Genomic DNA, 21,885 nt, shown 5'->3' on the forward strand with positions numbered 1-21,885 from the left:
CATGAAACTGTACTCTTTCTTTTTTAAAGCGTTTACTCTATTAAGTAAGCATTTGCATGAAACATCTATTTTAAGCACTATTTATAATTTCAGTTATAAAAAAAATATATATTGTTGTATCTGTCCCACGTTCTGCTCAACTCTGTTACATCAGTTATAAAAAGGCATGGCAATCTGTAAAGCGCTGATACAAAAAAAAAAAAAAACATGCGACTAGCTCCAAGTGATGTCATTTTCTCTGGTAAGAAACTCTGAAGGCATTGTTGCATGTCGTTAATTCTTCTCTCAGTAATTTGGTCAAAACATTTAGAACACACCAGTAGTAGAGTAATTATTGCCAACTCAAATTACTATGTAGTGATATTTCAGTGGATTTATCATTCACTTTTTAAAAAGAATAATACAATGAAAATACACCAACTTCTGTTTAGATATGCTATGCAGTATCTGGTTTGAAGTTAGCATATTAAGCTAAATCACAAAGTGGTGTAAAATATCAACTCTGTTATGATTTAAAAGTTAACGACAATCAGTGACATAAACAAATGTTCTCTATCATATTTAGGCATTTTGCATTATTTCACAATAATCGATTCAGTTTACTGTACACTATACTGTACATTTGTTTTATATCGTTCCAGTTTAAGATAGGTTACTGGAAAACGCTTGTAATTACTAAAGGAGTCATGTATTTTTTAACCCGATTGATGTTAACTTGTACTATGTTAACACTACAATGTATGCGACAGATATTTGCCATCATCCTGCCCAGCCCCTCTATAGGTATGTGTGAGGTAATAGTGTAACAGACCACAGGCTTTGTGAGGGCAGCAGCTGCTGTCATCAGCGAGGTTGACCGTGATCTCTCCAGTACGCGTACAGACAGGTTGAGGGATGTTACTGCAGTTGTACTCCACTGGCACTATACTGTCGTTCTCACACTTATACATGCAGCAGCCGTCTAATGAAGCTTTCCACACCTCGCCGAGTGCACGAGGGGCTCCAAAACTATCAGTACATGCTGCGAACACAAACCATGTCACATATTATTCAAAAACAACAAATAATTGCCCCTTAAAGAGATAGTTCTACTATTTTAGTTTCTACCATTTTCCAATACATCTTGGAAATACTTTCTATGAAGTGATTATAATTATTTATAATCAAGCATAACAATTGTATAAATGTATTTAAGAAGCCACAACAAAACCTACTGTATACTGTATTATGAACACAGTTGTAGCTATATTTATAATAGTGTTGGTAATACTTAGCGATGCATTTGATTTTTCAATATATATGTTCACAATATATTATAGACTGATTTATAAGTATTAACTAGTCCGTCATTAATCATAAGGATTAATTATGTAAATAATTCACATTTTTGAGGTTTACTTAACATCTCTATTGTATGTATACAGAGTTAAAATACATTATGAGCATGGTCTTCATAGAAGGTGTTACCAATATCTTCTTTTGAGATCAACAGAAAGGTTTGGAAGCACACAAGGTTGGGTTAATAGTGAGTGAATTTTTATTTTGGGGTGAACTTTTAAGTTAAGGTGCAGTAAGAGAATTTTCTGAGCAATAGAAATACTTCAAACATGCACAAAAACAATTTCCTTCACCATTCATTATCTTAACTTATGTAAACAAAACAGAGGGAGAGATGCATTTCATTCTGGTTGAGCTATTTGTTTTGGTGTTGATTTCAAATATCAAAGGCGTTTCTCAGTAATCACTGCACTTTTGAATAAAGAAAAAGAAAGAAAAAGACTAGGGTCATACCACACTTGCTGGGTGGAATGCAGAGGGCTGAATAGGGCCGGTGTAATAGAGTCCCCTCAGGACACACACAGCCCTCTGAAAGGCCTGTGCATTGCTCTGGGACAAACTCAAACTCTTGGTTTGGACAGGATGGGGCAGTGCAGGCAGGCAGACATGCTTGGTACCGAAGGTTTCCTGGGCACACGAATGCTACACAGAAAAACACCCAAGCATTATTCTAGAAAAAAACACTACATGTTGCATTTAAATGATATATATATATATATATATATATATATATATATATATATATATATATACAGCCATAAAACAAACGGCTAGTTAAAGCAGTGTTAAAATGCCTGAGCATACATACGGCAAAAATCAGAGCTCCTCCATTCCATGCAGATGTTGAATTTGTGGCAGGAAGCAGCATAAGCAGCCAAAGCGATACACGGATTATTGACATACTCCACATCTCTCACCCACATCTCACAGAACACTCCTGGAGGAACCTGCAACACAAACTCCAGTAAGTGTTCTGAAGATGTGGTTGATACCTGAGGCAGGTGCATTTGGTGTGTCATACATAAGCATGGCAGAGGGTGAAGGTGTTGTTGTTCAGCATGTTAAAGCACTGAGAGCAGTCACTGGTGGTGCAGTTGACTTCTCGCCGCCTGCTGTTGCTGACGTAGCTGGTGGTGTTGGGAATCTGCCAGCTATCGATGAATACGGCTGGATCCTCTTGCTCAGGCACAACTGTACCGTTAGACAGAGTCAGATCATTTAATGGATTACCATCACAACTACCTGGACAGGGTGACAAAGAGAAAGATGAAAGATGTGAAGAGTGAGGAATGTGGAAGCAGATGATTTTATTCTCTTGAGAGTGGATAAGATGTGCAGTTATTGGTTTCATACCACACAATCCCATCGTGGGCAGTCTATTGTTATAGCTGTCCATCTCAATCACCATCATGCCTGTAGTGTGGAACCACTGGATCTTCAAACCAGCTGGACTCCGTATAAGGTACATGTTTCCTGTGTCCAGAATCTCAAAACCATACTTCTTAAAACGTGGCTTTGCATACCTAGAGTTCACATACAGCTGAAAAAACAACACAGTGAACCTTTGAATCTCTTCCACTCATTAATAGGTTTTATTTAAGCCATTTAAAAATCTTTTTTCAAAAAAAGCAAACTGATAGATACTCACACGTCTCTGAAGACGATTCACAAGAACTTCGTTAGATTTGTGAGTGATGTTTAAAGCTGCCAGACACAAATTAGTAAAGTTCCACACAAGCTGGAATCAAACAGAAACATATTTAAAAAACACACATAAATATTTGCACTAAAGGATTTTTGAAATGCATTGAAGTGTTATTCTGAACAGCCGATTCCAATGTTATCACTCGATTGAATGGGCATTATCAGTGGTTATCAGCTGACAGATATGGGCCAGTATAGAGACCTTCTGTGCCTAGTAGGCTCAAGCCCCGTTTACACTATCAAGTTTTAGTTTTAAAACGGTGTTTTAGAATGAAAATGACCGCTCTGCTCATTGGACAGTTCATCAAGGATCTACCACTGGATCTAATCTCACTGTATTTGTTAAACGTGATATTTATTTCTTTTTCTTGTCAACATTTAAAACATATTCCCCGACTTTGGTCTGTGGAATATATTACTTGTTCTCAGGTAACGAGCTTTGGCTGAGGGCAAAGATAAGTTAATATATTAATTTATGTAACCATATACACTTATTCTACACATTTGACTGATATGGTTATACTTTTATAATGGCCATTATTGATTATTAAAACTACTAATCTGCAAAAGAGTGGGTATGTTTCGTATTTTCAATAAAATTGATAGGAGGCAGTAATGTTATAAGCTCTATTTTGTTATAAATATGCACACAATGAAGATGACGCTCATATAAATATGAAGCTACATGATGCTTCAACATTTTTGGGCTCTGTTAAGTTGTTAATATAAAAATGAAAATAGGCAGTTTCTTATAACATATTTTCATTTTATTGTTAAAATAGTGAAACAACGGATCCAGGGTGATGCGAATGAAGTTATAAAGTACACTGTTCCCTCTGAAGATTTACTCGACGTGTCCTCGGAAGTTTGTTTTCCATATTAGACTTGCAAAGTCTGAACTTACAAGGAGAGGATTGAAAAATGTACTTTGTTTAGGCTATATAATATTGAGGAAAAAGCCCCAATCAGATCAAATGTCTGCAGCCCCGCCTCTGTTTTCAGATTTTCTCTCACTTTTCGGCACATGAAAACTTCTGCGTAGTGTGGACAGAAGGCGTAACCGTAGCAAAATTTATGCATTTTAAAACTAAAACAGATTAGTGTAAAAAGGGCCTCAGAAGGTTGTTATAATCCATCCACATGGTTAATCAGCTATAGATCACATACGGCTGCGGCGAGAAATTAACGAGAATTATTTATATTATATATAAAATTTCCCATTATTTGTATTTTATTATTGTCTACCCCTACTGGAGTCTTCTCTATTAGTATAGCTGATAAACCACAAGAATTATTTATATTATTTATTAAATTACCTATTAATTATATTTTATTAACATCTACTCCAACCCTTAAACCAACCGTCACAGTAATATAAAACCAGATCCGGATCTGGAGTTTTATCTATTAGTATAGCTGATTAACTATGGGGATGGATGATAACAGCCTTCTGAGCCTACCAGTACTGGGCACCTACTGGCCCATATCTATCAGCTGATAATCACTGATAATGGCAATTCAGTCTAAGAGATAACATTTGAAGTGGGTGATTCTGAACAGTAGGTAAACTAATAGACAGTTATGGATATTTTACCGTGTCATCTGGTCCAGAACACTCTTGTACCAGGATGCTAACTGTCTCGTTGGGAAGTTGAGTCACCACATATAAAGCAGCTTTATAAATTGCAACACTTTTCCCATCAAATGTGATCAGATTAAGATCTGGAAACACTGAACAACGACCTGCATGCCAAAATAAAACAACACATTTAGATAAAACATTTAATGGCAGAACGGAAATTAAATAGATAGTGTTAATGTGTGTTCCTCACATGGACAGTCCCACCGTGGACAACACTTATCACCATTGACTAGTACGGCAAACCCAAGTAGACCACAATTTGGGGGTGTAGGATCATAAGGGCAGCTCTGAGACTTATTGAAGAGGAGCAACTGGCCACTGACACAAATAAGCTTTGTGCATTCATCCACTACCTCCGAATATGGAGCCTGCAGACACACAAACACACAAGTAAATATAAGAGAATAGTGTTCATACTGTACCCCACATCTAACGCAGTTCATAACTGACTCACAGTGCATACTCTGCTTGGCTCATGAGCAGTAGTTTTGGGTACAGCTTGTGTCTGGCTTGTCATCCAGTGCTCTGTTTCTATTGTGTAAGGTAGACTGGTCTTCACAGATGTACTTCGTGTTGTTTGGGCAGTGTCTGGAGTAGGTGGCAGAGTTGTGACCATGGGACTTTCATCCACCAGATGGTGTTCTGTAGAGGTACTTGAGCTGGTTATGGGACTACTTGTAGTGACAATAGAGGAAGTAGGTAGATGTGTTGAAATAGTAGTCTGGGTAAGAACTGACGCCACAGGAGTTGTAGTTGTTCCAGTTCGAGTTGGAGTTGTTCCAGTAAATGAAGGCAGTGTTGTGGTTGAACCAGATACAGCAGTGTACTCTGTAAACCCAGAGGTGAATTCTGGGATTTCAGGTATGGGTGTTGTAAGTGTGCTAGAAGCAGCAGCTGTACTTGGAATAGTTGTGGAAACAGAGGTCTCTTTTTCTGTCGAAACTGTAGTAGATGTTGTCATTGTTGTCTCAATCCTAGTAGGAGGTGAAATGCTAGTTGTGGCCACATCTTGTGGAGTCTGTCGAATGGTATCTACACCTACCCGTGAGGTTAAGACCGGTGTGATACGAGTTGTAAGTCTTGGAGCCATTGTGGAAGGAATGGTACTGGAGGTTTCATGCACCAAAGTTGGTGTCTGGGCGGTCGCAGCAGTTGTAATCACAGCCCTATCTGTGTCAAGAGAAGCCTTAGTTGTCTCTGTATCAAGATGTATTGTCAAATGTGTAGTTGTGGATGTTTGAGTGGTGGAAACAACCTCCTCTTCAGCTGCAGTAGATGTTAGCAGAGGTTTCTCAGAAGTGACAGCTGTTTCTGTGGTTATTGTTGGGGTTTGAGATATTGATGTCGTTTGAGATACTGATGATGTAAGTATGGATGGTGAGGCTGAAGAAATCTCAGACAGTGCAGGAGTGGTGGCCACAGTTGTAGTATAATGAGGATGAATTGGTGATGTGCTGACTTTCTCTGTATAAAGAGAAGTGGTGGAAGATAAACTCCAGGAGGACTCTGTATAGCCGAGTGTAGTAGAAGTGGAGGGAACTCTAGAAGTTGTTTTGTCAGTGGGCGACATTTGCGATGTAAGCAGTGTTGTTGTTTCTTCTGTAGGTGCCCAGGTGGGTGGCATTGTAGTATAGGTGGTAAGCGGGGTTTCTGCTGTCCTGACACTGATTTGAGATGTTTCTGTTAATTCTAATTGAGTTGAAGTTGTTTGGATTACTCTCCAATCTGTCTGTAAAGCCCTATCAGTAGTTGGACCATCGGGATAAGTGTAAATAACAGATGTTGGCTGATAAGTTGTTTTTGCAGTGGTTTTTGTTGGCACAAATGCAGGAGCTTGAGAAGAAACTGTAGTAAGACTTGTTGGAGCAGCCGTAGAGAAAGACACTGTTGTTTTTGAAGTTTCGGGTTGCTCTGAAGTTGTTGAAGGAGTATAGAGAGTTGTTTGAGTAGCAGGTGGCGTTGCAAAAGCAGAACTTGTGGATTTTACTGTAATATAAGTGGTGGATGCTTTAGTATCTGTTGGGGAAGTAGGAATGGTAGTGGTGTACGAAGGCTTCTGGGTTTCAGAGGTGCTCTCAGGGGTCTTCAGAGTGTCCAAAGATGTTGATGGTGCCATTTCTGCTGTGGTGCCAGAGGTTCTCCATTCTAATACAGGTGTTGTAGTGGACAGTGAGGTGAACTTTGTCATACTAATGGATTCAGCAGGAAACTGTGAAATGCCACTTGAAGACACAGTAGGTGTTGTGGTCTTTTCAGTGGGTGTGATGGCTTCTGAGACTCTGGCAGTCTCTGTTATTGAGGTGAGGGGAGATGACACTTTCACAGTTGGGGAAGTGGCTTCTGTGGGGCCCATACTAGTTGATACTGGAAGAACAGGCAAAGTGCTTACTCTGGTCTGCTCTGAACTTGAGGTAGATCGTAGAACAGGGCTAGAACTAGGTTGCGAGGGAATAGTTGTGGTACGTGTGAACGGTGTTGAAGACTCTGTTGGGCTGCTTGTTGTAGAGGTAACTGAGACAGGTGCTGAGATAGACACAGGGCTAGTGTACAATGTAGTGGAGGAAGTGGGACTAGATGTGATGCTTGGTGCTTTAGTGGTTCTCTCAGTAGAAGCCAGAGGACTCCAGGAGGAAGAGGATGTTGTTAATGTGGTGATAACTTCCACCACCTCAGGTCTGATAGGGGAAGTTGTAGGTTTTTCAGTGGTTGGCATGTGTGTTGTAGGTGTTGTGGTGGCACTAGATTCTGACACTGCTGTAGAGATGAGTGCTGTAGAAACCGCTGGAATGCTCGAGGTGTAATCTTCGGAGAAGGGTGTTGATGATATTGTAGTGCTGGGTAGTGTGAATGGAGGAACAACAGGAGGCCTAATGCCTAAAACACAAGCACATTATTTGTTAGATGCTGCACAAAACAATAATTAATTTAAACTTATACAGCTATTTGGATTCCATGTATGAAATGGTTTGTTTTTATGGTTAGTATTTTTACTAACATGTGCAAAGTTGTCACTAACATAACATAACCTGCTCTAGTCAATTACTTCGAAAATGACTGAAGACAGATTTAAAAGCTTAAGCTTAATAATAAATAATAACTTACAGTCCTCCAAAGAGACACATCTGTGAGTAACCTCATCTAGAACCATGTGACTTGGACATTGAGGCAAACATCCTTCAATCCTACAGGAAGACAATTGTAAACCACATCACTCAGAAATACACCTCAGGCATTGATAGATATTTGTGTGTTTGGATGTATGAGTGTGCATGCTCTTACTTAAGAATGCTGGTACAGCTCAGACCTGATGGGTCACTGCAGGTCCTGAAGCATGGTCTCACACATGACTCAAACCTCCACTGACAACGAGGACCCATTGGATAATGTGGTATGGCACCTGAAATAAAATAATAAAAATTATGGGAAAAAATGAGTTAGGCAGTTATAATATTACTGAGTCACTATAACTAAGTATCATTAATTATCTGTCACAGTCTGACCTGTCAGTTTGAATAGAGTAGCTCGGCGGTACCGATCTGAGTGACTGTATTTCTGTAGCTGAAGTCTGGACAGCATGAAATGCAGAAAAAATCCAGGTCTTGCCAGTGACTCCAGTGAATCAAAGCCTGGAATCCAAGTGTCTCTATGAAGGACAAATGTAGCTGCATCCCAGAATGCCGGTGTATCTTCCCACTTCCCAAGTCTCAGTTGGCTACCCTGCTCTGCTTTTAAGAAGTAGTTGGGTCTGTCTGCCGCCTCAAATGACACCAGAGATGAGTCTGCAACATAAATAACATTACACAATGACAACATATACATATCATAAAAGCCACATTTAGGGCCAAATTCACTTAAAGCCGGTGCAAATAGTCTTTTGTGGCGTTAAAACAGTACTGTTTTTACTAAATACATGCATAAAAAACTGCAACTGAAAAGGCATTGACACAACTATTTATATGCCTGACCTAACTGAATAGTTTCCCAATCAGATGCTAATTTTATGGGAGGGAAGTATTTAAATGAATTTCACAATGCAATTTATTAACCTTTGTGTCGCTCAAATTCTAAATAGTTGTGGAATTATTAAATATCTAAAAACATGACTTAACTGTTGTGCTTGAAATGGCTGCAGGCGTTGTTCCTAGCAAATGTAACTGCAGAAAACAGTGCGTGTATGTTTTTTTCCCCCTTAACATGTTTGTTTAAGGTTATCAAAATGAATTTAAAATGTGCTTATACAGACATATAGCAAGTTTTACTAAAAATGTGCAATGGGTTATAGAAATCATAGCAATTCTTAAAAAGAAGAAAATAAGTCAATGGAAACATGGAGGTAAGGAAAAAAGAAGAAAAAAGGTACATAGCGGGAATGTTAGAGTTAGAAGATTTTTCCACACACATTTACTTGGAATGCCAGAGATACCTTTTGTCCAAAGATTCAAAGAAAATGTTTACCAAATATTCATTCATTTATTTTCTTTTTGGCTTAGTCCCTTTATTAATCCGGGGTCACCACAACGGAATGAACCGCCAGCTTATCCATCACGTTTTTACACAGCGGACGCCCTTCCAGCCGCAACCCATCTCTGGGAAACAATCACATACACTCATACACTACTAATTTAGCCTACCCAATTCACCTGTACTGCATGTCTTTGGACTGTGAGGGAAACCGGAGCACCCGGAGGAAACCCACGCGAACACAGGGAGAACATGCAAACTCCACACAGAAACGCCAACTGACCCAGCCGAGGCTCGAACCAGCAACCTAAATGCTGTGAGGTGACAACACTACCTACTGTGCCACTGCGTTACCCATTTACCAAATATGTTATTTTTAATTTGCTTCAGCAATTAAAAGACGACCTGGATCAAACAACTAGGGTGAGTCAAGTAATACCAGTGCAATCTTAGTTCCCTTAGACAGTGTGTGATCTGTTCTCCCTGCATGGGAGTTGTCAAAATGCACATGTTGTGGACTGTCACACATAAAAAAGTCAGATATTACTTACTATAAGTAAATATAAGGCATACGTTTTTTTTCTTTCAAAGTAAAATGATTTTTTCATTGTCTGGGAGTCGCTTAAGCTTGTCAATTTTGTGAATATGCATATTCTTTGGTCAATAAAAAATAGGTCTAAAAAAAATAAAACTATAGTATTTGTAAAGCTAACATTTTTTTTATAGCTGTTTTAATTAAATAACTACATTTTTTTTTACAAAGTGGGCTAACTTTGTCATCATTAAAAAAATATTATCTTATTATTTTCTTAGCACCCCCACATATTTGTCTAGCTCTCCCTTTCACCCGGTAGAAAAAAACATTGCATCTTGCTTTGTCATAGTAAATCACCTGCATCTTATAAGTATGGCCAGATGGAATCTGTGGATGCTTTTTGCCAGTTCTGCAGAGAAATTTGGTAAAATTTGGTAAAAAAAAAAAGATCTAAACTAAAACCTTCATTTGTAAAATAAAAAATAATCATTTTTAACTTTTCTTTAATGTTTAAAATGCAAATCCAATTAGATCCACTTTATTTTTAAACAAAGCAAGTCTCTCATATAATATTCTCTGTGTTTATTACATGGGTCGACATTTTAATGCAATGTTATGCCTTCTTTCTTTTACATTGTCTGTAAATTATCCATAGACACACCCATCGGCATTGTTTTGCAATCGCCCTGTTTTGTAAACCTGGCCCATTGTCTAAAGTACGCTGAAACATAAATGCGCATATCAAAACAAATGTATTCAGGAGAATGAAACATCTAAATTATATGTAATCTGCATGTTTTATTTTATTAATATAAACTGAAAAATTGTCTGTTTGACTGACCATGTGGTCTGGCTTTGCTGATGCCTGGTGTCATCATGAACAGCACTAGATTCTCATCAACACTGGTCAGGTCTCTTTTTGGGAACACCAGTCCACTTGTCTTATTGGCTGCTAACAGTGTTCCCCTTTCTCTGTAGGTCAACAGCTTCAGCGGCCCTTTCCCTAAAGCTATGTGGATTACAAAAAAAAAAAAAAACATGCACAGTTGTAAAAATGAAATAGATCTCAGACAATAATAAATATTATTATCAAATATTGCAGATGCACCTTTGTTGTAGTATTCACAGTCATAAGCTGTAGGAGGAAGAAGCAAGTATTACTCATTGTTTCATAGGAATCAACCAACCATTAGATGTTCAGTTGCTTATTACTGTTATCTATCAGTTAGTTTTAGAAGAGTGTTTCTTCATTAAAGCATATTTATTTGTTATGAATTTAGTCATTGAGAGGTGTCACTCACGGCAGATAGATGGAGAGCGCCAGTCAATAGGTATGCCCTTCTGACAGCAGCGGTGAGCATATGCTGCAACACTTGTGCAGAAGCACTCACAGTCTCCTCCACGGTTACAGCCACATGTGTCCACCAAGCAGTTCATGTAGAACCATGTGACATCTACCTACAGAGCATCAAACACTTTTAAACACAGAGACCCTTTCTCACTCACATGCACATTTTCTCTCAGTGGGAATGATAACCACTCAGAGGTGATCGACTTACCACAGGGTGGCAGACTTGAAACACTTCACTGAGCAAAATCCCACACTGCCGTTTTGCAAAGGGTTCTCGAAGTGGATTCAGATTGCAGGGGTGCCTTATATCAGGACTGTTCACACACTGATGAGACATTCACAAAAACATTCTTAAGTGTTACTACCATCAGATTTCTGACACACAGTGTGGTCAAAACAAGTGCTCAGGGTGCTTTCAAACTTCATCTACTGTACTGTAATTGCCTGGTCCAATCCTGATTTAAATTGTTCTCCCCCTTCAGCTCCCAATTAAAATGTGTTCATATTGTGTTTTTTTTCTTCTTGGTTTTGAATCAGAATGTTTGCATCCTCAGATAGGCAGCTGTTTACCTCCAAAAATGGCAAATCAGACAAATAATGTCACTTGCTTGCCTGAACTTTGGTTAAATTAAAAACCATTTGTAATGCAAAACAACACTGCCTCAATTATTAAACCCAGGTCATGGTGACCACATCTGTGCTATATTTCAAAGTGCTTAACCACCACAAGGTTTTCAACACTTAGGTTTGTCACAATAATCATTCTATCAATTCATCATACAATCATGACCTCACTCATTTTTGGCGGCGGAATATAAATTACCCAACAGGCTTACTTTAAAATGAATGTCAGCAACATTTGATCTGATTGCACAGATACTGTCATCTCTGTTGGAGGAGTCATCAAGCTCATTTCACTTATTTACAAACAATGCTTACTGACAGGGGAAGAAAAGGTGAACTTACACGTTTCCTGAAAAACTACTGATGTGTTGGAAAAAGTTGTCTAAAGCAGGGGTTCCCAAACTTTTCAGCCCGCCACACCCAAAATGACAATGCCAGTCACTCGCAACCCCTAATATCTTCTGAGGTGGTTATAAATACAGAAACCTTGCATGCAATGGCGCACACACACCAATAGACCTAAGTATATTCTTTGTTTATTTTTTAATGTATGTAAGCGCTGTAAATGGGCCAGAATGTTTAACCTGGTGTTATAAAACCAATCTGCTGCATCTGACATTATTGCTGTGTCTTTAATATTTTGTAATTGCCCCAGGGGTCGCAATCAAATAGATCTAGTAACTATAAGCTACAATAGTAACTATAGAGTATATAGTAATTCTAAACAACAAGTTTTTCTCTTCAGTAGGTTATGGATAAAATATGGTAATTCTATGGTTTTCATAAAAAATAAATAGATTTTTGGAAATCACCAGGCGACCCCCCTTGTCATTGTCCCGCAACTCATCGGGGGGTACCGACCCCCACTTTGAGAACCACTGGTCTAAATGAGCTCTGTTTCAAAGCTCCAGTCCACATACAGAAAACTTCACCAATAACATTAAAACTATTTTACAAGGACATGACTGGTGTCAAAGCTTACCGTATTGTAGGACATTTACTTTTTTGACATCAAATTACAAACTCTAAATGACTATTAGCAATGCTAAGTGAAAGTGTTTATGCATCATTACACTGTGAACTAACAACACACAATGCGGTAAAATTTCAGCACCAAGCAATTTAGCTGTGCACACCAAGCATGACATGACACGACAGGAACATTTGAATTCCAGCAATTCATTTACCAGCCACTGCATTCCAGATGAAGTAGTAAGTGTTGTAATCTAATTAATAATAACCTATTTAACATTATTAAAAGTACATAGGATTCTGAGTGACTGTTGTTGGCTTACAGTTGTCACAGTTCAGACAATTTTCAAACTTTTTGCGAGTTATTTAATGTTTTTAAGATCTGAGGTGAACTATTTGCTGCTGCTTTTTAGTAGTATGACAATAAATGCCACTTAATATGGTGTTCAAACTCACATTGGTAGCATTTATACTGAATAACGCACATAATCTGTACCTGAGGTGATCATTGTTGTTGTTGTTTATGCTGTTGCTCTGACGTGACGTCGCAGAAAAAGAAAGCATTTATAAAACAGAAATTTCGCTCGACCCCGCCAAAGATGCTTAGGACAAAGACCTCTTTTAACATAAAAAAGATAGCTTTTATTGAGTGTCGCCGCATCACATGTAGTTAAGACACTGCGTTTTGCTTGTGTATTATCATTACATAATCACTGGCACTTAAAAAGACAAATTATTTGTTGGGAAAGATCTATCCACACCAACAACTATAAAAAAGTGATTGCTGTTGCATGTATATTTATCTGTTTGTCGTGCCTCTGCTGCTGTCCAGCTGTTGCCAAATTCCTGTGGTGTTGACGAGTCAATGTTCTCTGGTGTTCTCATCTCATTCGCTGTCTTCTGATCGAAGTTCCCACAAAGACCAGTAAGCCTGCCCTAAGAATTGAAAAAATAAAAATGCAGTCTTGTACGGTAATCAAAACTCTAAAAGAAAATGGTTAATTGGAAAAACTAATTCACATGTTTACATTTAGTAACACATTCACCATTGTGTTTTTACCTGCCAGCGTGGTCCAGCTTGTATGTGTATGGTGGTCTTTCTGTCCCACAGCACTGTGAGGTCTTCCCCAAGCAGATGTACAATGGTGTAATATCCTGCCTGCCAGATATATGCTCTCTGCCTGTCAATCACACTGGATGGGTTCTGCACATGACCAATAGCCACAAATTAATTCAGTGTTCAGAGAAACAGGTCAAACATCATCATGACTTGCATTAAAAAGTGTATTTACTCATACCCAGTGGTGTATAGGAATAAGCTAAAGGTGTAAGGGTTTACCAAATACTTTTTTTGAACAGTAACTTAATTAAACTTAAGTACTTTAACTACTCAACCTGTTACCATTTAAAGTCCATATAAATCTCGATGCACATATAGTAGAAATTAAACTTTTATTTATTTAAATTTAAGTCAAACAGGACTCTTTTTTATTTCTTTTTAATTAACATTTAAAATGTAAAACAATATTTGTATAAAATCATTTCATATCAATGACACCATATTTCATACCATATATGGACACATTTCTAATTTAATTGTTCCTTAAGCATGTCCAATCTAGTTGAAAAATCAGGCTAATATGCAAAATATCTGAATAACAGAAAAATACAAGTACTCTGCCTCTCTGAAACGATTTATACAGATCTAATTCATGTACAGTATTTAAGGCAAGTACATCACAAATAAATTTAACTAAATTACATTACAATTAAAAGTAATTCCTTACTTTACTTTTTAACAGAAACTACATTTAATAACAGCAAAACTAGTTCTTTTGTAACTTTTACACCCAACCTCAGTTTGACTCATAAATATTTATTGGATGACAACTCTAGAGACTGTTTTTATTTCCAGCAAAAATAGATATGTCAATCATTCATTCATTCATTTTCTTTTTGGCTTTGTCCCTTTATTAACCTGGTGTCGCCACAGCGGAATGAACCTCCAACTTATCAAGCACATGTTTTACGCAGCGGATGCCCTTCCAGCTGCAACCCATCTCTGGGAAACATCCATACACACTCATTCACATACATACACTACGGACAATTTAGCTTACCCAATTCACCTGTACCACATGTCTTTGGACTGTGGCGGAAACCGGAGCAAAACAGAAATGTGTGAAGCATAATCAGACTAGTCATATAAGGTTTTACAGCAGGTTATGACATAAAACATAGTGAATAAAGCTCACTCACAGGTCTGCCAGTGTCATCATCAAACACAATGAAGGAACGGCCTACGGAGATGTGGAGAGACTTCCTGCAGATCACGCCACTCTCAAAGCAGTCAACATTTTCTGCTGTGACAGTCAGCATTGCATCTAATGAGCTCTAATACACAAATGAGAACATATTACTACCAGTCAACAACATATCATGAAGAAATGTGCTGTCAGTGATATACAGATTGAGTTACGGGAATCTGGATCTGTTGCTAAACGCTCACCTTGACCAAGTACACCTTACAAACACCAATATAATCAAAAAGAAAGCCATCAAATGTTCGGTAGTGTCGATCTCCATAAGCAGTGCACATGGATGGACACGGGCGGAACTCACACTGGAATGTGCCATGTTGACACACACTGCAAAATAATACAATTCAGATGATGGAAACTGCTTCACGTTTGAACTCTTCCCTCCATGCTCAAGTGATGATAAGGAAATCTGTTTTATACTACTTTGAGTGTTGATGTAATTTCATATTTGTAACAAATAAACTACAAGCCAGTAAGATCTTTTAAAAATTAAACTGTGTCAGGTGCAATATTCTTCCTCACATTTATAATTTAAAACATGAAGAACATCAATATTATTTAAGTAACCTATCGCTGTCTCATGGCAATTTGTAACATTTTGATTAAGTGGCTAATTGGTAAGAATTTGTACCATTCTATTTGTATAATTTAGTACGCTTTGCTAATCCCCCAGTCAGGGGTGGACTAGGACAGCATTTTCAACCGGGAAAAGTGATTGAAGGTCAGGCCAAAGTGAAGAGCGGCAGGTCAGAATCACGGTGGCAGGCAAGATAGACCATCAGGGAAATGTCCCGGTGCTCCCTATGGCCAGTCCGCCCCTGCCCCCAATGATGATTAGGTTTGTAAGTGGGGTTTGTTGTTATACCTACATTTGAAAATTGTACATTTTTGTACAAATTAGCCACTAAACTAACAAAACGCAAAATAGTTATGTCTCCATGTAAGATCAGGCTTAATAACCACATGCAACGTTTTGTTTTTATAAATTAATGAAAATGTAACAAACTGACATTCTGTCAAGTTTCTCTCAGAGTTATCAACAAACATACTGTAAGTAATTTTATATTTAGGGGTTTAGTAATGAAGCTTTAGTGGTTTAAAGCATTAATTTGAAACATTATATAGCCCAGCGATTTTCAGTCCTAGTCCTCACACTCCCATTCTCTGCACATTTTGTATGTTTCTCTTACTGCTTCTCCATTCAGGTGCATGTGCCCTGTGAAGTATACACTACCGGTCGAAAGTTTGGGGTCAGTAGAATTTTAAAATGTTTCAAAATAAGCTTCTCCTGCTCACCAAATCTGCATTTATTTCATCAAAAATACAGTACAAATGGTAAAATTGTGAAATGTTATTGCACTATAAAATAAATGTTAAAAAGTAGTTTATCAATTAATTTAATCATTTATTCCAGGAATTTTAAAGATGAATTTTTAACTTCATTACTCCAGTCTCATCTCCCAGTACTCCAGAAATCTCTCTAACATTAGTTATTATTGTTATTATTATTATTAATATTATTAATGATAATAGCATTAAAAGCAACACTGACTGGAGTAATGATTTCATTTGAAACTAGATACAGAAAGCAGTTATTTAACATTTTAATATATATTTAACAATTTAACTCTTTGTTTTAACATTTAATAAATTCCACCTTGATGAACAGATTAATTTTATTAAATAAAAAAAATGACCCCAAACTTTGACCGGTAGTGTACATCCAATGATTTTCTGCCTAGATTCCAGTTAGAAAAAAGCATATTCAATTCAAAGGGAAATAAAGTTTTTATTCAAATAGCATGGTTACGGTTAAATATCTCTTCATACTTCACACAATCATTTTTGTCTGAAGATGCTGCAAACAGTTTAGCAAAAATCTTTGTTTTTCAATTAAGCGCTCTTCAAGTTCAGCTAATGTCCAGGAGGTATAGAGCAGTAGGTAGGGAACACACAGTCTATAGACAGTTTCTTCATAAAGCTTTATACGCATTATATGTATTTATATGCATATTTGTCTATACACAGTTCCTTCATACAGTAGATATTTCTTCTAACAATCTGCTAATCCAAATATGCATATTAAAACAAGAGAGACACACAAAATATGCAGAGCGGAGAGTCATGAGGACCAGGATTGAAAACTGCAGACTAGAACATAAATGTTATTCCATGATGTTTTCCAAATGTTTTCCTAAAGCTCTGTGTGAAGACCTGAATGTAAGTGAACATAATCTCACCACTGATGACATGGGGAAGATACTTTGTCTCCTGGATAATATTCTTTTCCTTTCCACAAACATGGGCAAGCACGTGGCTTAAAACACTCATCGCCATGCTTCAGGAGCCTGAAACACACATAAGCACAGTGTAAAGAAAACAGAAACATGATGGATGGCATGTACAGTATGTAAGTGCATTTATGCATGTGAGCACACATGTGTGAGTCCAGAAGCCATGCCAATACGATTTCTGAGGATTCTACAGTACCTGAGATAAGAATATTTGGATAGATGAACAGATGAAAGAAAAATCTCAATTGTCACATGAGAAAAGCAGCCGATTCTGATTCTCACAGATCCAAAGAGCTTCTTTCTCTCTGTCTCTCTCTCTCTTGCTGATAAAGATCTTGTAATATTGCTGTGAATCATTTCCATTGGCCTGAGGGTCTCAGAGAGTTCCCAGCACACTGTCCGTTAGAACTGAGTAAACTTACACCCCAGATAGACAGGCGTTAACAGCTCTCTTTATCCCACAGCCAGAACGCTGGATCACTTACTGCCATCAAAGAATGTGTGATCACCTGCTCCTGTTCTGCGTGCATTAATTAAGAGGCAGAAAGATGGATCCATAACTAAACTATCACGCACTCCATTGCTCGCCAATTACCTTCATGCACTGGTGATGCTGTGTTCGCTATCTGCACAAAGCAGACTTGAGAACGTGCACCACAACTCAAATAAAACATTTGAAAGCTTGAGTTACGAAAGAAAGAAAGTTAGAAAGAAAGAAAAAAGAAAGAAAGAAAGAAAGAAAGAAAGAAAGAAAAAAAGAAAAAAGAAAGAAAGAAAGAAAGTTAGAAAGATGATGAAAGAAATTATCTTTTTTTGGAAAAAGTTATAATAATTGCGTTTAAAATTACTATTTTTATAGACAACTGCAATTGTATTATTGATACAGTAGGAATTTATTTTTCATGAATAAGACTGGATGTTATATTGATCATATTTCTGTTCAGCTAGAAATAAATTTGACAAAATACAGATGTAGTGATCAGATCCTTAAACTACTGAGTATTTTAAACCAGGACAATATTCTCGGGTTGCTAATGCCTATTCGAAGGTACAATCATATTTGAATGTTCCAATCAAAGGCTTACTTAGGAGCCGTTGACTCAGAACACGCTTTTTTTGTTCAAAAAACGCAAGGCGCACAACTCTGCCTTTTTTGTTGACATTAAAAAAAGCCCTGTGCGCTTTTTATGTAGCTAAGCAATGACTGAATAAGCTGGGTATTGTGCCAGAGTATTGCTGTTGATATTGGTATAATTCTAATACTTAATAATATTGTGAATTTCAGGATTAATGAGTCATACAGTATCGGATAACTCAAAACAGCAACCACAAATCTCTCCTCTATCCTCAAAAGTTTCCGTAGTTGTCTTAATAACACAAACACTGCAGTCACCTCAACGGAAACCCTGCCTGTGTTTTCATTTGATTGGAGAATGAAAAAGACGCAACTGATGTAACATGCTTATTCCGCTCAGAGTTCACAAAATAATTTCAAAAACCCAAACATAAATAAAACACTGTTTATCAACTGCGATCGCACAACGCACAATGGCAAAAACGTGAGAGACGCAGGGCACATAAGCAGCGCATAAAGCTTGTGGCCGTTAGAAAATCATTCAAAAAAGGTGCTTCTTAACACACACACAAAAAAAAACCACATTCGGTGTGATTGGCCCCTTATACGTACTTGCTGATGTGAGGGTCTACACTGGACTTGTATAGTTGAACATACCAACTGTATAGTACATACAGTTTGTCCTTGCACTAAAGGTAAGTTCACCCCAAGATAAAAGATAATGGTGTTAATTTCTCAACCTTCACATTGATCCAAACCTTAAAAATACCAAAAGACATCCTCAAAACAGACCATTTGCCATCAGTGGTTCAAAAGGAATAATATTATGCTGCAAGAATGCTTTTGTGTGCACATAAACAAAAATAATTACATAATTCAACAGTTTCTTCTCCTCAGTCTCAGTATAAGGTGCATGTTCACAAGAGCACTGTGCACTTTATGTGTTGCGCTCATTTGTACATTTGCATAACTGTAAACCCTCCCGTTTTTCCCAGCATTCTCCTGTATTTTACAATTATATCCCTTTATCATCCAGTAAAGATATTTTTCTGTATTTCTCCTGTATTTTTAATCTTTCTCTGAAGGGTGGCAATAGACATTAAAGAGCAGATCCTCCCTATTTGCAACTAATACTGCAGAACTACCAGGGGACGCCCCTTACTCTTAAATGTGAATCTGTTCTGTGCTTTCATTTTATTTAGGCATGCATGAAAACACTTTGAAATAAGTATAACAACAGTGGGATTCCCTTCCTTTCTATTACAGGCATCGTTGCCCCTTCTTTGAAATCCTCAAAACAGTTGATGTAGCGGTGCATGACTGTCAGATGCGCTCCATAGTGATAAATAGACACTTTTAGTTTCCTAAACGGATTCTGTACATACGATTTGAAGTGGAGCGAAAGTAGACACTGGGTTTTGGGTGCAAGTGTAAAAAGATATATACACACATTAATATCTAAACATGTCATCTTGGTGGGTTTTCGTTTAATCATAACATATTTTGTCTTAAATGAGCATAAAAAAAGTTAGGAAAGCAAATTAAATGCTTTCATTATCTATACGTGAATTTTTAAAGTAACACCTCTGTTATTTAATGTAATCAAACAAAAAATCGAAAATGAGTGATTCATTCTTTGCTCTTTAATCAGAATGTTTAAATTATACAGTGAAGAAAGGAGTCATGAGATTTATTAAACTTCTTTATAATAGCTATTCATTTTAAGATGCTAAACTGTTTGCTAATTTATTTGCAGCTTTTTCTAATGTATCCTATTTATTCTAATCCTTTGCAAATAATAATAATAATACAGAAAGAAACATATTACTGAGCATTTCAGCTGTTTATTTACAATGAAACAGCTCCAGTTGAACATATTTAGTTTAGGACTTTTTTCTTTTTAGGGGGGATTGGGGTGATATCCTTTAATTTCCCATCCCAATGTTGACAGGTATGCATTTGACGTATACCTCAGATACACCTGTGCTTTATAACAGAAGAAGTTGCATGCAGACCTCCAGGAGAAACACACCAGTGCACAAAGCTTGTGAATGCCTGCCCTATACTGACACTGATGTGGATGAACGATGGTCTCTGGATTTGGAATGACACAGGGGTGGATCATTTTAGACTCTTTTTTATTTTCATTTTCGAGTAAACTATCCGTTTGACCCAGACCCCTTGAGTTACACAAACTATGATGATTTCCATCATCCTTATATCATCATCATCATCATCATCATCATCATCAAAATAATAATGTTATTAATTAAAAAAATTAACAATAAAAATAATAAATCAGATGATAATAAATGTCTAAACACATACCACAAAAAAAGTCCCACTTTATATTAAGTGGCCTTAACTAATACGTACTTACATAGGAATCAATAGTTTGTTACAATGTACTTATTGTGTAAATACATGTTTTTACTGCGGACTTATGCTTGATTAAATACATGTATGTAATTACATCTGTAATTAACTTTTGTAATTACATTTGCAAGTACACTGTTGACCATCCCTTGCACCTTAACCCACCCTTAAACCTACCCATGCCACCAAACCTGTCCATAACCCAACCTCTATCCCAACTCAAAAGCACCACAAGTGTTCTCAAATACATTATAAACACAGTAAGTACATTGTATTTATTTTTTGATGTAAGTACATAGTAGTTAAGGACACTTAATATAAAGTGGGACCAAAAAAATCTATGAAGTTACATGTTAAAAACCTAAAACCTCAGATTTCTTTGGCTTAGTTCCTGATTTTAACAGGGGTCACAATATCAGAATGAACAAGAGCACCCAGAGGAAACCCTCGCTAACACTGGGAGAATATGCAAACTCTACACAGAAATGCCACCTTGCCCAGTTGGGACTCGAATCAGCAACGTCCTAGCTGTGAAGCAACAAGGCTAACCACTGAGCCACCGTGCTACCCACAAAAAATGTTTAAAGTATGTGAAAGCAAGTTCAATCAAAGTGAAAGCACATTCTCTGAGAACACACAATGAGCACCGTGAAGCCTTTGAAAGCTAAACACTAAGGCATCGTTTTCACTGTGAGAGCTCAGATGAAGTCTCAGATGTATTACACTTGAGAAAAAGCACAGGTCATCGGCACTGATCCCCGACCTTAACCCTTAACCCAAAATCTGACCTTTAACCAAAAGAGAAATCAATTGTTCAAAAAACATCTGTATTCACGCACGCTCACGTCCCTCAGCGGCGCACAAGAGCACAGCAACATAAAGATGGCTTTATATTCACATCCGTTCATTTCTTTTTGTCTTGACAAATGAAAATGTGCTGATTTTGAAGTATGGACTAGAGGAATGTCTTTAAGCAGCTTATCAGTTATTTGATCCAGCTGTGCACCTGTTTACTGCGTAAATAAGCATCGCTGCCATTAACCACTTCGCTTGGGGGTGGAGGAGGGGGTAATTACTGCCTCTCATTAGCGCAGGAATTCCCCCGCTCACAAAAACACTCCTATACCTGCTGCTCCCTAGAGAGACGGGCATATCAGCATCACCCTTAGCTTAATGGACTAAGAGAAATAAG

The 21,885-nt window shown here is 37.5% G+C and overlaps 2 protein-coding genes across 6 annotated transcripts in view; one reads left to right on the top strand and one right to left on the bottom strand.

Moving 5' to 3' along the window:
- Window positions 1–21,885, top strand: part of esyt2b (extended synaptotagmin-like protein 2b) — an 860,030-nt gene that overhangs the window by 133,183 nt on the left and 704,962 nt on the right. The gene's annotated exons all lie outside the window — the stretch shown is intronic.
- otog (otogelin) overlaps window positions 1–21,885 on the bottom strand; it is a 74,356-nt gene that overhangs the window by 13,250 nt on the left and 39,221 nt on the right. For all 4 annotated transcript variants that reach the window (XM_073908836.1, XM_073908835.1, XM_068222445.2 and 1 more), the window contains exons 24-44: window positions 17,189–17,296; window positions 15,137–15,275; window positions 14,887–15,021; window positions 13,688–13,831; window positions 13,444–13,563; window positions 11,240–11,356; window positions 10,982–11,138; window positions 10,789–10,815; window positions 10,522–10,689; window positions 8,185–8,463; window positions 7,964–8,081; window positions 7,787–7,866; window positions 5,139–7,558; window positions 4,875–5,052; window positions 4,637–4,785; window positions 2,987–3,076; window positions 2,692–2,878; window positions 2,360–2,580; window positions 2,147–2,285; window positions 1,792–1,980; window positions 812–1,021 (exon numbers count right to left, since the gene is read on the bottom strand). In XM_073908836.1, the coding sequence (XP_073764937.1) occupies window positions 812–1,021; window positions 1,792–1,980; window positions 2,147–2,285; window positions 2,360–2,580; window positions 2,692–2,878; window positions 2,987–3,076; window positions 4,637–4,785; window positions 4,875–5,052; window positions 5,139–7,558; window positions 7,787–7,866; window positions 7,964–8,081; window positions 8,185–8,463; window positions 10,522–10,689; window positions 10,789–10,815; window positions 10,982–11,138; window positions 11,240–11,356; window positions 13,444–13,563; window positions 13,688–13,831; window positions 14,887–15,021; window positions 15,137–15,275; window positions 17,189–17,296 (5,375 nt within the window). The remainder of the gene's footprint in view (window positions 1–811; window positions 1,022–1,791; window positions 1,981–2,146; window positions 2,286–2,359; window positions 2,581–2,691; window positions 2,879–2,986; window positions 3,077–4,636; window positions 4,786–4,874; window positions 5,053–5,138; window positions 7,559–7,786; window positions 7,867–7,963; window positions 8,082–8,184; window positions 8,464–10,521; window positions 10,690–10,788; window positions 10,816–10,981; window positions 11,139–11,239; window positions 11,357–13,443; window positions 13,564–13,687; window positions 13,832–14,886; window positions 15,022–15,136; window positions 15,276–17,188; window positions 17,297–21,885) is intronic.

Source organism: Danio rerio, chromosome 7 (genome assembly GCF_049306965.1).
Source record: "Danio rerio strain Tuebingen ecotype United States chromosome 7, GRCz12tu, whole genome shotgun sequence".
NCBI lineage: Eukaryota > Metazoa > Chordata > Actinopteri > Cypriniformes > Danionidae > Danio > Danio rerio.